Below are 15,429 nucleotides of genomic sequence, written 5' to 3'. Positions count from 1 at the left end.
TTCGCACATTTAATAAAAAAATTAACAAACAAAAAAATGGTATACGTTTAATGTTCATCATGAAGAGTACACCTTAGTCAATTTCTAGTGTTTCTCAAATATATATTTAATTTTTTTGTGTGTGTTACGTTTAGGTTCGTGGTGTATTTATCAATTTATTACTTATATATAAGTGTCTGGAGAGAAAATTGTACAAAATAACGCATAATAGGACGGGAACCTTAAGTTCCTTTACTTTTTTTTTTTTTTAAATAGAAAAATCATTTTAGATTAAAAGTGAAAAACAACAATTGACAAAAAACTGCAGTTGCCTTGAATCCCCCGTATGGTGTCCTACGAACTGGATGACTTCGAATCTACACAGACAAATGGATGACTATCACGAACACAATGTAACTGTAACTGTGATTCCTCAAGAACAAACAGGTATCCCAGCCCATATCCTGCATCACGTTTGTTCTGTGACATGAAGTAAGCGAGGTGTGGCAGACAGAACATACTGAAACTTGAGCAGAAGAGAACACATTGCAACACCTCAGACTTGATAAGAAGCATGTATTTATAAAGTTGGACAGAAGGAAATATTAATTTCATTTTTTTCCCTTCTTTTGCCAAGACATGTGGCTGTGGATTTTCTTCCCTTTGGGCCTCTCACTGACGTCCTTCCTTGGAACGTGGGCAGTGTAAGTACACTTTAAATGTCAACGTACTTTTATATTTGCGCTTTCGAATTATGATGCTTTTCACGACAATGCAAATATTCATCAATATTGTCAAAATGTGTATGGATAGTTGGCAAAGAAGATAGATTAAATGTGTTTAAAAAACGTTTTGTTTTTTTTATGTTAATGTCACTATATATTTTTCTTGCGTTTAAGTTAGGGCTGAGCAATTAATCATATTCAAATTGACATGGCAATGTAAAAAAATGTGATTTTCAAATCACAAACGCGAAAAAAAATTGGGCTGGAAAATCTGATTCATTGTGTTTGGCTGGTATGCTTTATTATTTATTTATTTAGTGTCTAGAAAGGTTCATTGAAACTAAATAATCGCATATTGAATCGCAATCAATCATAGTTGGATTTTTCTTCTAAATTGTTCAGCCCTAATTTTAAATTCCACTTTTTACATTTCTACTTCTTCTTTTTTACATTGAACTTTTGCATAATTAGAATTAATTTTCTAATGGGAAAATGATTAGACAAGAGACAGGAGAAGGACTTTGAGAAAATTGAGATACACTGAAAAAAAAAGTCATGTATGGACTTTTGGATGCACACATTTGAAATATACATTCCAATGACTTTTTTCCCCCCCAACCAAAATTGTGTCTGCTAAGCAGTACCTGATTATTATTATTTTTTAAAATCATATATCAAAACATGAAGAGGCCCTGACGCAACCGGTGTCCTCCAAACACAACTCAGACAACTTGCTTTGTTTTGGGAACATGGTGAACCTTTTTATCCTTACACTACAGCAGAGTGCAAAGAAATAATTTCTAATAAAGTGCTTAGATTTTATAGTATTTTTACTTGAGTTGAATTTTAGTTTAAAAGCTATGGTATTTTATTGACCTACATGTGTACCAATTTGGTACTTCAACTTTAAATATACATTTTATTTGGTATTTAATTCTTTTTATACGTAATTCTAATTTTGTATGATTTCATTCAATCATCTATTATTATTGTGTTTTTGCTAGATTTTTTGTTTACAGCCTGCATAAATGATCTGTTTGTGATGAAAAAAATGTCTTGCTATTCTTAATTTGTTTCATTTTATTTGAATGTATTTTTTTTGTGTATATTTGCTGACTTGATTTTCTTTTCATGTTATTTGTGTGTTTATAGCCTATATTATTGACAGTAATACAGCAATGATTTCAATGTGATATTTTTTCCAGATACATCTTGTTTAATTCACTCGATACATTTGAATGACATTTACTTTTTTTTCTTACTTAATGCAATTCACATTTTCATTGTATAGATATGCCTTGGCCTACTCGAACCGACATGTGTGCTCGCTTACTGACTGGTGAGTTTGACCTCATTGCTGCCAACACGAGCAGCCCAATTATAAGAATTCATTTGAATGATCTTTCTCAGGTGGGGCGAGAACTTCTGCACAGTCAATCACACCACTGGCTGTTGTAGGGTTCCCACCATAAGGTAACAACATATCCATTAATCCTATCCATTAATTTGCATTAACCCAAAAATCAAATGTGCAGCACAAGCGGGACCTACGCCCCGGAGAATTCACTTTTCACAGCCATCATCAACGCCGGCTCCTTTCTGTGTGAGTTCTCCCACTCGAGGTGGGGATTCATTTACTCCATTCTCAAATAAGGCTAGTACATACAAACAAACAAAAACTAAAAAACTAAAGTCTCAATTAGAAATTGCTTACTCTGTGTAAAATCTGGACAAATCTGCACTGGACATGTTAACTTTTTTGGGAATTAATTCAAAATTTTATTTGTAGCCACAAAGTAGTTTTTCAGTGCCACAAATTGGTATATTATCTCATTCACTCGCAGCCATTTTTTACTGAAGCAACCCACTTTGCTCCCGGCTGTTTTACTGGATTTTTACAGATGTTGCAAAGCCCACAGAATATTGTGTTCTATTACTATGAAACATGTAAACCTACCAAAAGAAACATTAGAGGGTTTTTTTCAACATGGCCCTGGTTGATCTCTTATACTCTGCTGCCACCTGCTGACCGTTTTTTTTATAATAACTACCATTGCTTCAAGCATTCTCCGCAGTTCAGAGGCTGCATCAAAGCCTTCTGTATGCTCTAGCATAAAAAAACGTATGAGTTAAGCGTACATTTAATGGTACTTTGTGGTATTTTATGTGCATATTATATTTCGTGTACCCTTTTCATGACCACAAATATGCATTCCATATATATTTTTTTAATTTATTATTTTGTGTGAATGTTATATCTATTTAGTGGCCACAAATTAGTACAATATGTCAGGCAAACGTAAAAAATAAAACTTTTTCATGGCCACTAATTTGTATTTTGTAGCCACTCCTAGTATTTTTGGGCCCGTAAATTAACACAAATTATTTGGTGTGCACATTAAATTTACTTTGAAACAAATTAGTATTTTGTCGTCACAAATTAGTATTAGTGTGCGCAACATATCTACAGTAATTCCTGAGTATTTGTATGTACACGAAAGGTGGCAAATCCAGGTCATGAAAGTAAAAACCTTGCTACCGTTTGGCTTTAGCCCCTAGTGCTTGTTAGCTAGCTCCCTAGCAGGTGAGCACCACGGGTAGCTAGCTAGCACTAGTGGCTAAAGCTAAGATCCCAGCTCCCTAGCAGGTAAACAAGCAATATGGGAGCTAGCTAGGATGCCAGCTAACTAGCACCTGAGGCTATAGCCAAACTGTGTCAGGGTTTTTACTTTCTGGACCTGGATTTGCCACCTCTGGTCACAAAATTAGTATTAGTGTGCATTTGTGGGCACAAATTATGTTTTAGTGTACACGTTTTACTTATTTTATCGCCACAGTAAAATTATTTCTTTCCTGTGTCATGCTTGGGGCTCGTTGCTTTCCAGACGCACTGTATGATTTTTATTTTTTATTTCCAAAGCTAAAACAAAACCTGTGTGTGTGTTGACAAGACCATCTTCTTTTGTAGTTTTTTTCTTCTGCATATTGCACCACGCCCACGTCCTGGAAAAAAACGCAAAACACGCCAACTTGAGCAGGATGGCGTTGGTCTTAGGCGTTGTGGCCTCCATGGGATCGTTTGCCGCCGGAAACTGCAACGTAAGTTCGAAAATACATCAATAGTTGTAGCTAGCTGGCGATCTAGCCAGAAAAATGAAATCACCAAACAAACCTGTTTTGGGGGGCCTCACACGTGTTGGGACACCCTGTCATCCCTCAACTATGTGCCCCGGCTTGTTTTACGGTGGGTGGACTTAACAGTACGAACATTTTTCTAAAATCCCCATTCTTCATGCAGCAGCATGTTCCTAGTATACATTATAATGTAATTCTCTTCGTTGACTGTACAGTATTGTATTGAATTGATGACATCATATTTCCTGGTCAATTATGATGACAAACAATGTACTGTCACAATTGTCAGTAAGGTGGGGGCTTTAGGACCCAGATGCGGAAAGGCAGAGCAAGGAGGCAGAGGTGCAGTCCAAAAAGAGGTTTTAATTTCTAATAAAAAGGCTAACTTAAAAGAACAAAATAAACTGAACTAACAAAACATGAAGCAAAACATGAAAAAACAACTAAGGCGAGACTAACAACATGACATGGATCCGGAAAAGGCAAGGAGGTCAGCGTGGCGAAAGACTTACGAACGTGGCAACAGCAAAAATGAACCGACACAGACAGGGGGGAGACAACCAACTAAATACACCAACACTAATGACATGACAAGACACACCTGGCTGAGGGCACTGATTGGATGACACATGAGGGTGATGGGGACACAGGTGGACACAATCAGGGTTGACACAGACACCACACGAGGAAGGGCAAGTGACCAGAAACGAGAGGAGTAGACTTTTCACAATAAAACAGGAAATGACCAGACAAGGGGAACACACAAGGAAAACATGACAGGGAGTAAACAAAACTGAAAATAAACATGACAACAATAATGAGTAATCACGCCACGGTTTTCAAAAAATATCATGTGATATTCGACATTCATGGAAGAATGCAGTATTAATCCTAACATAACAGTAGCAGGCCTTACCTGTTCCTTCTATAGCAGCGTTACTAAGCTTAGTCCACCTCTTAATACCACTACTATCAAAATTACCAAATTAATAACATGAATTAAAAACCATGAAAGATTTAAATAAAATACATCATACTCACTAAAGATGCTGATTTAAATGTATTCATGCGAGCAGATAGCTACAAATGTGTAATAATGCAGTAATAACAATGTAATTACTAATATGATAATTATGAGTTTCTTTTATTCTATTTAGTAATGTAAGAATTTAGCCACAATTACTGAATTAACATGGCTAACAATGGAGTTTGCAGGGAATCATGTAGAAACATTTTGTTGCAACAAAAATAATGTTAAGTTATGTAGTTTTATAAACTATGACGGACTTGTGTAATAATGTAGTAATAATAATGTATTAGCATAGTAATGAGTTTATTAAATACTGCCTCTGCTTACTTCTAAGTATCGTAAAAATATAGTGACAGTTACTGAATTCACCAAATAACGACAGAACAAATGTGTAGTAATGTAGTAATAGCATTGTTATAACAGTTACAACTTTTTTTTTTTTGCTTAGCTAACAATACGTGTATACTAATGTAATGTAAACCATGTCATAACATAGTAATACCCACCTGGTCACTGTTTTTATGCTAAAGCCAAAGCTGTCAGGTATGCAAGTATTGCTTTGGCACCATTTTGATGGACGCGGTTTGAGTTCAGGAGCTTCATATGTTTTGCCACTATCTTGTGTCATGATCTATAGGCAGTTATAAACCTTTTTAGGCGTAGACGCGGGTTAAGTACTTGCTATTACATGCTATTCTATTTATGATGTTTTTTTGTTATATTATATTAATAACAATGTAATAACATAGTAATAAGCCATATGTGGTTTTTTTTCCACAGCTAGTTACTGCTTCTATTAACTATACATTGGTTGTTTTTACCCACCAGCCTGGGTATCTGACCCTGCTCCATCACGCGACGGCTGGGGTGAGTTTCATGTGCATCTGCGGCTACATGGTCCTACTCACCGCACTTACGGGTAGATGTCTGCTGACGGGATACGAGAACTTACTCTACCCACTACGCACCGTGTCCACGGTGCAACAGATCATCCTCACCCTCTGCTGTATCCTCTTTAAAAAAGAAAAAGAAAAAAAAAAGGTTGTGATCCTTAAAGTGTGGTACGAGGGCTCCCTCTTGAGGTATGCATAAGAATCACTGAATTAAATATTCAAACTGCTTAGCCTAAACGATAATATTAATGATACTTTTTAGGAATAAAACCTCAGCCTCTCCTTTTTCGCTGCTGTATTTCAATGTTGGTTGTACTTGGATTGGTAAATATTTTTTGAGGTGGTACTTCATTAGTAGTGTTGGAACAGGATGTGTGAGGTCTGACCAACTGTGGTCTGAGATAGCGTCATCCTGTTGACAAAGTGGGCTCGGCTTCAACAGTGGCACGTATTGTCTCACTCTGCCTTGGTCACATTTCACCTACAATCCATTTGCAATGCTGCATATTTGTTTTCCAAAAGCCAAACGGGAATGTGTAAACTGGAAAATATACAGTTGATATTTTTTAAGATTGTGACTTTTTTTCTAGAAAAATAATGTTTTGTTAGAAAATATACAACTTAAGCATACAGTATGTTTTTGTTTTGTTTTGTAAAAATATACTACTTTGTTCCTCAAAAATTATGTTTATCTTGAAGAGGATGGCAACTTTTTTTTCTAAAGAAAAAATCTTTAAAATCATTTTTTTCCCCTTTAAGAAAAAAAAAACTTTTCTAAAAATGTGTTTTTTTAATCTCAAAGACTACAATTTTTTTTAATTGTCTTGAAAAAAAAAACTTTCATAAATCTACATTTATTCTAAGAAAACAAAACCTTTTTTCCTCAAAAGTACGAGTGCACTAAAAAAAATATCACAAAGTTTGAACCCCCCCTCCAAAAAAAACAAAAATATTTTTCACCTAAAAATATACAAAAACATCTCAAGAAGACTTTCACTTTTACAAATTAGTGTAACTGTTTTTGAAATACAAAAAAATATATATTACTTTTTTCCTCACAAATTAAAAAATATATGGTTACTCTTATACAAGATTGACTTTTTTCTTTAAAATACCTTTTTTTTTTTTTTACAAGTTTTGTGTCAACAAAATTACACAACCTAAAAAAAAAACCTCTTATAATTTTATACTCAATGGACTTTTTTCTTGAAAATAAGTGAAATTATAAACAACTTTGTCTGGAATTTACCTTTATTTTATTTATATTATTGGATTATATTTTCTACTCTCGTAAAAATGCGAAGCTATCTTTTTAAAATACTAAGAAACCATTTTTGGGGTGAAAAATGTGAAGAGACAGTTCATTATCGCACCCTTTATGATTATTACAAGAAAATCGGACAATTCTCATTGAATTCCGAGCCCGAATCTTGTGAACCCTTAATCCGAATCCACCCTCAGATGTGTTCTGCTTCGCCCACAAGGACTACCACTACGTCCACCTGTCGGCCGTTTTCGAATGGATCCTCAGTGCCAACCTGGAACTTTTTGAGCTCAGCTACATGGTGGAATTCAGCTTCTTTTCTTCCTACATGCTGTCCAATCTGTACAGCCAGCGTGAGGAGGAAAGGCCTTTTATGTTGGCCTAACAAACTATGAGGAGGCTACCCGGGTCCCGCTGGAGAACGGGTAGTCAGGATTATGAAAAAAAAAATATATATATATATATATATATTTTTTTTTTTTTTTTTTTTTTTTTATTTTTTTTTATTTTATTTATTAATGGGTGAGCTTTGACTGTGAAGATTACTCATGTTGCGTTGACGTCTTTAACCCCTTGTTTGATATACAAGAAAAAAATCCTGTTGTGCTGGATGCCTGGGAAACGTTGTCAACTTTGAGTGAATGTCATACTTTTCGTCAAGGTGTGACCAACAACGTGAATGACAAACATGCTGAAAACATACCCTTTGTAGTGTGAGCGACATCAATTTATTGTCTCATTCAATCAATATGAAGAGCACAGAGGTGTCTTGGGAGTGGCCTGTTGTGTGTTACTTATGCTTTGACTTCCAAGCAAAAAATTCAATATGCTTTGACTTGTGAGCAAAAATTTCAGATACAAGCACTGTAACACATTACAACCATTTTGTTATTTTTGGGTGGCTGGAGCAGATTAAGACCATTTCCATTCATTTCAATGGGCAAATATGATTTGAGAAATGAGTGTTCTGAGCTACAAGGATGGTCATGGAATAAATTCAACTCCTATCCTAAGGCATCACTGTATGTACAAACAGGACTGCATAATTTCACCAGGCAGTCAGTCAAGTTAATGCTGCTTACCAGAAGCTAATGCTAATCTGTGCATCGCAACAAAAACTGCAGCTCTGCCTACCTTCCGGGGTTTGACATACAAAGAGCTTTTCTCGGTCCCCATGATGGATGAGTGTTTCAGACTTGAGTATTTTTGTCTCACTTCAGAGTGGCTGTGGATCTTCACTTAGCATGAAAATGTTCCTATTTATGAAATTGTTACAAAAAGTTTTAGAAGAAAACATAACATTGTATGTGTTTTCCTCACCTCAAAATATGTAATTAAACCAACATTAATGTGAAACTTTTGCAGTGACTTTTGAGAGGTCTTGCTGGTGCTACAAAGACAAGACGAAGCAGCGTGTGGTTTTAATGCAAAGCACTTAACTTTTAATTGAAAGAAGGTAATTAATATACATCCTGGGGGAACAGATAAAGTTACACTATGAAAAAAAAGAAAAGAATAGATCATTCCACAATGAATATTATCTTTTCAAGTTGCATCAATAGAGAGAAAGAGATAGTGTGTCTGGAGTGTGTCATTATCTACAATTTGTTAGCGAGAGAACAGTGAATATCACACACAAAAAATGCTGGGTCAGTATCTTTACTGTATGGTACATTGTAAAAAAAAAAAAATAAAAAATAAAATTGGTAATCTAAGAATGCAGTAACTCAACGTTTTCAGCCTTAACAAAAAACGTTAACAAAAATAATTCGACCTCAACTGCAAGGTATACATTATAAATAAATGTAAAGAGGGCAAAAGAGGGTAAACAAAGAAACAAAAAATACAAGCAACAATCCACAATTCCAGCATGGCTGAAACAATAAGTGGCCTTAAAAATCCAAACCACTGGGGAACGTGGCCACGGGTTCTTCTTTTTTTCTCTCTTCATTTTAATTCATTTTTTAATAAACCAACCAATGTGTAACACTTGACAGAATAAATCAAGTTAAAAACTAATCTCCAACTATTTCAGATGCATACAGTTCCCCCCCCCCCCACAAAATTTTTGACATTTCTTGCCCTGCTCCTAAACCGGAAAACACACTGAAATTGAGCAGTGGTGCGTTTGTTCTTTACCTCAGTGAAAAGGAACAACATTATTGTAGTTAACTATAACTCAAAACGTTACCATAATGATGATGGTGATGATGATGATTTGGGCTTGAAATTGTTGAAATCTAACGGTGCCGGTGAGGGGCATTTCAAATGGAATAGATGTTCTTGGTGGTGGAGCCGCTTTTGCTGGACGTGTCGTCGTGCGACTGGTAGCCCAGCATGGCTTTGCTGGGGATGCTGAGAAGTTCCTTGTAGGTTTGCCTGCCAAGGGAAAAAAATGGACAAATAAGGTTGACGCTGCCATCTTCTGCTCACTTGGTTTTCCATCACTGTGTTGTGTTAAAAAAATAATAATTTTAGCATTTGAGTTGGCCTCAATGCAATTCAAATAAATAAAAGTAACAAAAAAAAAATATTATAATATACACAAGTCATGAAAAAATCTGCAATTTTTGTTTAGAAGAATTCACATGTTTAGAAATTCTGGGGTTAAAATATTACTTTGGCGCCCTCTGTTGGAATCTTGGTGGCTTTGTTAGGTTGAGTTCATTGATAGTGTTGCTAGTGAAAGTATGTTTCTGCATCTCTCTCTTTGGAGCTACTAATAACTGTAGTCCAAGTCTAAAGATACAATACTGTTTGTGTGAAAGGCTCGGGCGCATATTTGTTTACCACTGTGTGACGTTGCATCACACTGTGCTAGCGTGCTATTTAGCCTCAAATGCTACTGGTGTGCACTGAGTAATTCAATTAGCGAATAGTTTATTAGTGTGGCTTGTGCGAGTGTCAAGGGCGCAAAAGTGAAGAGCTCACCCTATCGTCATTATGGCGTCCTTGTTTTGGCAGTTGCTGGTCCAGATGGCTATTTTGTCCGCTTTGTGTCTGACGTTGACCACGGCTCCGCACACGTCATCGCTTGCCTCGTCGAATGACTCTCCCACCAAACACAGGAGCTGTGAAAACATGCACGCTGTCATAAACACATGGCGCTAACATCAGCACGTACGCGCCTTTGACTTGGTCAGTTCCAACTCAACTCTAAATTCTGCAGTTATGAACGGTCGCTTGGTTTACGGCCGTCACAAACTGATCATTTTAGAATTTCCCTTTGATTACTCGAGTAATCGCAATGCTTGGTGAAATCATCTGTGTGCGCAATCTATGTAGTATATTTGTCTATATTAATAATAACATAATTCCCATTGAAATAATGCATGAAACCATGATGCACAAATTGTTTTCATTCTTTACTCTTATTTCAGGGATGTGATTTGACCAAAGTGAAATTATCTGAAAATTTAGCCGGGGGTCTGGGGGCCGCCGGCACCCAGCTAGATCCAGGGCAGTGCCCTGGTGGGGGGACAAGGGGTGCTCATGGGTTTTCCGTGTTTTTAAGTACTTTCAATGCGATCACATGACAAAGAAATAGACAAAACAACAGCATAAATTTTCAATGTACATTGAACTATCCCATATAAAATGGCAGTTTTAGTCAACTCAAAATCAGTCACATTCAAAAACATTTGACTGCCTTTGCTTTTAAAAACTATCACTGAGAATATCATCATATCTAACTAATGTGATTACTAAGTTAACACATAAATAATGTTGAAGAGTTCAAATTTCATGAACAAATAATTGTATCATGACCAAATGAAAAGTAACTCATATTAGAGCATACCACAAATGTCTTTGTTATAGCAGAAGATGTTATCTGTCGGAGTCATGTGCATACACAATGAACTACAAAAAAATAAAAAAAAACGTTTTTTTTTGGGGGAGGGGGATAAAAAAAAGCGGAATTCCGCGAATTAGCGGAAAAATCACATCCCTGTTATTTACATCGTCACGGCACCAGTGTATTGTCTTGTGCGCACACTCACCGTCTCCATCCAGTAGCGATCGAGGTCGTTGTACCGCTGGAGTTTATTGAGGGTCATCAGCCACCGCCCCCCCAGTTTGTTGCGGTCGTCCTCCCACATGGGCTTGATGCCGTCCTGGAACGCAACGCGCGCGCACACACATGCCTGTCATCACAGCTGTCGCAAGCAGCGCACTTGTGAGCTTGTTGGTAGGAGGTAAAGGGGAAGGGGATTGGGGGGGGGGGTGAAGAAAGTACCTTGAATAAGCAATAATCACATCCAAAGACGAGCTTGCTGGGCTGTTGTATGTGGTTGTATAATCTGAAAAGAGCAAATGAAAGACTCAGAAATTAAAAAGTACTCTTTGATGCGACCCTCAGAAGGAAATCGACCAAGCGATGGCGTGCAACTCGAAAAACTGAAAGTCATTTAGATCGGTTGTAATTCAAGGCACCACTGTACATTAATGAATTTATTTCTGTATAGTCTATTCTTAACGGCAAAAGTCTCACTGTCATAAATGTTTAAAGACTGACTAATGAGACTTGTGCATGTGTGTGGTTGGCAGGGTAGTTCCTTTTTGATTTAATCAGTGGACGAACTCTGACAAGACCATCTTCCTGGCATAAGAGAAAACAATGGCAGTCATTTGAGAAGCTCAGCAAAGTACTCTTGGAATAACCAGTGCACTGATGCAATGTTAAAACATTATTGAGAAACGGTCGTGTCCAGTTCATGACAGATTTATGAGGGGAAAAGACGGTTTCAATTTCTATTATTTGTTGTGGGAAATGTTTGCGAAAGCAGCGTTCTTCAACTTGGGTTCTGCTGTTGTCTGTTCAGTGATCAATTTAAAAATCGGACACATCCAAAGGCAATTCTTTTTTTTGAGAGAGAGAGAGAAAAAAAAAGAAGCTTTGAGTTAAATTAAACTTATCACGGAATACACGTTTGTTTTTATTTACTTTTTGAGAACCCCCAAGTAGCGCTATAGGTTTAAACAATGTGACAAATTTTAGTAATTTTCCGTGTACCTACATATTTATAATACACAGCCTCGCTTTTTAATGACATTTTTAGTTTTAAAAAAAAGTGTATTATACAAGAGAAATTACAGTGTGATGTGACCAACTGTAGATCAGTCAGCACTGTTTTTAATGTATATGTATTCTATATGTCATCTTAATGTTTCATTTGCCTTTGATAATTTATTGTAATGCAGATTGAAGTAATTCATGTGTTTGATGAAAAAATAAACAGACCTTGGAAAAAATTGTTGCATTATTCACAATCAAAATAGAGCGGGCAAAAAAAAAAAAACTGTTGGATTATTTTCCTAAATTGTTGAGCCCTAAAAAACAACCGCTCAAAGAAAAAGAAAAAGAAAGAAACGCATTATAGCGTGGGAACACTGCATCATGCAATTCCAGGGAGGACGGTGATTAAAATGCTGATTTGAGTGCCCAAATAAAGAATACTCACGCCCAGAAGTCCTCCACTGTGTCAAATTTGGAAATAAGACGCAAGTTCTCCGTCCAGGTTTTGCTTTTGTCGTTTTTGAAATACCACAGGGCCCATCTGGGAGGGGGGGGGGGGGGGATACAACAACAAACAGTCAGCTTTCACACGGTCGTGGCAAATAACGTTTGAATGAATTAATGAAGTTTCTAATGGGCGGACACCCTCTTCTTCTCGTCTCGGTATGAGAACGGCATTTGACAAGTCTTGTTCTCAAGCATCATCGGCAGCTGATAAGAGCAATAAACGCAGTATGGAGCGGAAGACGACAACGCTGCCAGAATGCTTATGAATGCCAGAGAAGAGTGAAAAGTGCAGCACAAGTGCGGCCTTTGTTTACGGCCACTGAGGTGATTCTTTCATTTGTTTGGAGAGTAGGCGGGGCCGGCGGGGGGCAATGTGGGGCCATCATCTGAACTCGGTGACTCCCCTTGCTACAATCCCGCCCGGCCGCACAGTCACCCTGCACCCAAGCCGTAAACACTGATGGGGTAATTGTCTGTTTGTTTACACCCTGCTAACAGCGGACCGGGCGTCATTGTCCACCGTAATAACACGAGGCGGCACCGGCAAACGGGAATAGCCTGGAGAAGCGGAACGGTCTAGAAGGCACTTAGCAACAGAACTATTCATAAACAACAACAATCTCACTAAGCATGGGCTGATTTCATTCTCACTTGTTTTGCAAGGGGTGTTTGATGTACTGTTCCTGGTTTGCGACTTGGCAGTCGGGTTGCGGCTCTTCAGTTTCGGGTGCCTTCTGCAAGGAGGCAGGAGAAAAGGCAAAACACATTGGTCTTATGTTTAATGTACTAATCACCACAATAGCTCAATAGAGAAAATCTTCCCCAAACTCCTTCAGTGGAACATAAAAGTTGAAAAACTTACCTCTTTGATACAGATGAGGAGAAACGGACATATCTCAAGATAGAATTTGTAGCGGAGTATAAAAATGGCGTAAGGTGGCATCATGCCTTACAGTTTGAATGTAGCATTGGTCAGTATTACTGCTCTCCGTTCTGGGTGGATGGTTGTCTATCGCTAGTTTACTCGTGTTGTTTTATGTATACATTGTATTGTTATGACATGAATTGTGATTCCATCTTTGTGGACTGAGAACCCTTACAAAAAAGAGCTATACCGCAAGGTTTTATTTTTTCTGATTAAATAAAGGGTTTGATAGATTGCTTGATACATAGAGTTTTAATTATTATACAAAGACACAAAAGGAATAAAGGTATTTATGACATTAAATAAAGGGTTTGATAGATTGCTTGATACATAGAGTTTTAATTATTATACAAAGACACAAAAGGAATAAAGGTATTTATGACATCTATTAACTAACTTAACAGGGTTCACAGTTCACTATTTCTAAGCTAGTCAACCTTACTGCATCACTATACCGTTTAGACTGGTTTGATGTCAATAGAATATAAAACAGTGGTATTTATCTTTTATCAAAAACACTTAACATAAAACACGTGGTGGTTCTTAGGGACGGGGGTTGAAACAGATGACTGCAATGTCATTTTCAATTATGTCAACGAGGATTGGGACGGTTGATTTGATGGATGGAGTGATGAATTACTATGCCACCATCCGTTTCAACATATTAACTCGCGAAGGTGCGTTCACTGCCCTTGTGTGATGCATTCTTTGCCTTAAATGCCAATGTGTGACTTTTAGGACCCCTGAATGGTCAAAATGATGAATAGAAACTGATCCAACCCAAGTAACCGAAACCAAAAACTCCATAGGAGAAATTCAAAACGATATACAGTATAACACTGGCGACTGTACACAAGGGAAGGCAATAAAAGAAAAATACGTTACAAAAACCCCACTATTTCTTTGTGGTTAATGATGTATTAGCCTCCGGTGCTAGCTTTATGGCTAGCCCAGCTGCAAGCTTACATACACACACGTGTCAAAATTTAATTAACGATTCAAGACGGCGTTCAGTTCAAGCTCATTAAAGTTGCCACGAAAACAAAGACTCATAATCATTTATAACAGGTAAGCATTCTATATTTTTGTATTTCATCCCAACAAGTCATTGAGTTTGAATGATGCGACGTTCAGGCAGCCAAGCCTCCCTCCCAGCCAACAAAGTGAGCCATGGCTGGATGCTAAATGCTGCTAACAGCTACCCACGCCAAAAGACGCCCCTTGTGAACGAAACCACAAGGAGTTCTTTGAGAATACTCGATGTCGCCCCAACTATGTGCTTCTAAATTACAAAGTGGTCAAACATAGACAGGATACGGCCACCTTTTTTACGGGGAAACCGGTCGATTTTCTCAGTTAGCGTTTGCTACACTTACCGGTTCCGATGTAGCCATCTTGACTGTAGAAATGATCTGCCCGTTAAGCCCCGCTGCGTCACACCGTAGCCACTCATGTACGGAAGCCGATACCGCCCAAACATGGCTGACATACGCCAGTTTACTACCGCATGTCTAGTAATAATAAATGGTCACTCACTTACGATATTAACACATAAAATGTATGATTTTACGCAAATTTGCACCGTTTAATTAAGTTGTGAAAGGTTGGCGTATGGATACAATGCGGAAACCCATACCGGCCAAATATGGCTGATCGGAAAATGGTTATCATCCTTCATATTTACCAACAATGAATTGTCGGCTAATTTTCCATGTTTATATGAACATGAATACCGCAACAATGAGAATGGTTTGTCAACTACTCACCATTTTTAAATTAAGATTTTAGTTAATATTTATATATTTTTATTTGTATTATTTATCTATGTGGCGTCCATGATCTCTTAAAGGTGAAAGTAAATTCCGTCATTGGTTCTTGAGTCACACTGCATTCAAATTTCGCGAGTGACTCATCTTACATATGAAAAGGAAAAAGTCTAAATTCCACAACAGTG

General features: G+C 37.3%; 2 protein-coding genes across 3 annotated transcripts; one reads left to right on the top strand and one right to left on the bottom strand.

Annotated features, from left to right (window-relative positions):
* The first annotated feature begins 594 nt into the window (after positions 1-594).
* On the top strand, positions 595-7,417 carry LOC144061821 (transmembrane protein 150A). Its single transcript, XM_077582654.1, has 7 exons — positions 595-683; positions 1,996-2,043; positions 2,115-2,177; positions 2,240-2,307; positions 3,673-3,803; positions 5,698-5,875; positions 7,224-7,417. The coding sequence occupies exons 1-7, from the start codon at positions 619-621 to the stop codon at positions 7,409-7,411; spliced, it is 741 nt and encodes a 246-aa protein (XP_077438780.1). The 5' UTR covers positions 595-618; the 3' UTR covers positions 7,412-7,417.
* Positions 7,418-8,442: 1,025 nt separating this feature from the next.
* eif4e1c (eukaryotic translation initiation factor 4E family member 1c) lies at positions 8,443-14,968 on the bottom strand. Of its 2 annotated transcripts, none has more exons than XM_077582374.1 (7): positions 14,852-14,968; positions 13,202-13,284; positions 12,489-12,584; positions 11,264-11,327; positions 11,028-11,141; positions 9,958-10,097; positions 8,443-9,405 (listed from the first exon to the last, which is right to left on the bottom strand). In XM_077582374.1, the coding sequence occupies exons 1-7, from the start codon at positions 14,867-14,869 to the stop codon at positions 9,291-9,293; spliced, it is 630 nt and encodes a 209-aa protein (XP_077438500.1). In that variant the 5' UTR covers positions 14,870-14,968; the 3' UTR covers positions 8,443-9,290. The 2 variants fall into 2 exon arrangements, with proteins under 2 accessions (XP_077438500.1, XP_077438499.1); XM_077582373.1 differs by lacking the exon at positions 14,852-14,968 and adding an exon at positions 13,413-14,797.
* Between the last annotated feature and the right edge of the window lie 461 nt (positions 14,969-15,429).

This window comes from Vanacampus margaritifer, chromosome 12, assembly GCF_051991255.1.
Source record: "Vanacampus margaritifer isolate UIUO_Vmar chromosome 12, RoL_Vmar_1.0, whole genome shotgun sequence".
Lineage (NCBI taxonomy): Eukaryota > Metazoa > Chordata > Actinopteri > Syngnathiformes > Syngnathidae > Vanacampus > Vanacampus margaritifer.
This window is presented reverse-complemented; position numbering and strand designations above follow the sequence as displayed.

Bases quoted from the DNA above. Each gene is read 5' to 3' on its own strand.
- LOC144061821 (XM_077582654.1), top strand. From the start codon at position 619: ATGTGGCTGTGGATTTTCTTCCCTTTGGGCCTCTCACTGACGTCCTTC. The intron at 684-1,995 runs GTAAGTACACTT...TTCATTGTATAG, and splicing joins TTCCTTGGAACGTGGGCAGT to ATATGCCTTGGCCTACTCGA. The intron at 2,178-2,239 runs GTAACAACATAT...TCAAATGTGCAG, and splicing joins TGTAGGGTTCCCACCATAAG to CACAAGCGGGACCTACGCCC.
- eif4e1c (XM_077582373.1), bottom strand. From the start codon at position 13,496: ATGATGCCACCTTACGCCATTTTTATACTCCGCTACAAATTCTATCTT. The intron at 12,585-13,201 runs GTGAGAATGAAA...CCCCCCTCCCAG, and splicing joins AAACACCCCTTGCAAAACAA to ATGGGCCCTGTGGTATTTCA. The intron at 10,098-11,027 runs GTGAGTGTGCGC...ATGTTTTCACAG, and splicing joins ATCGCTACTGGATGGAGACG to CTCCTGTGTTTGGTGGGAGA.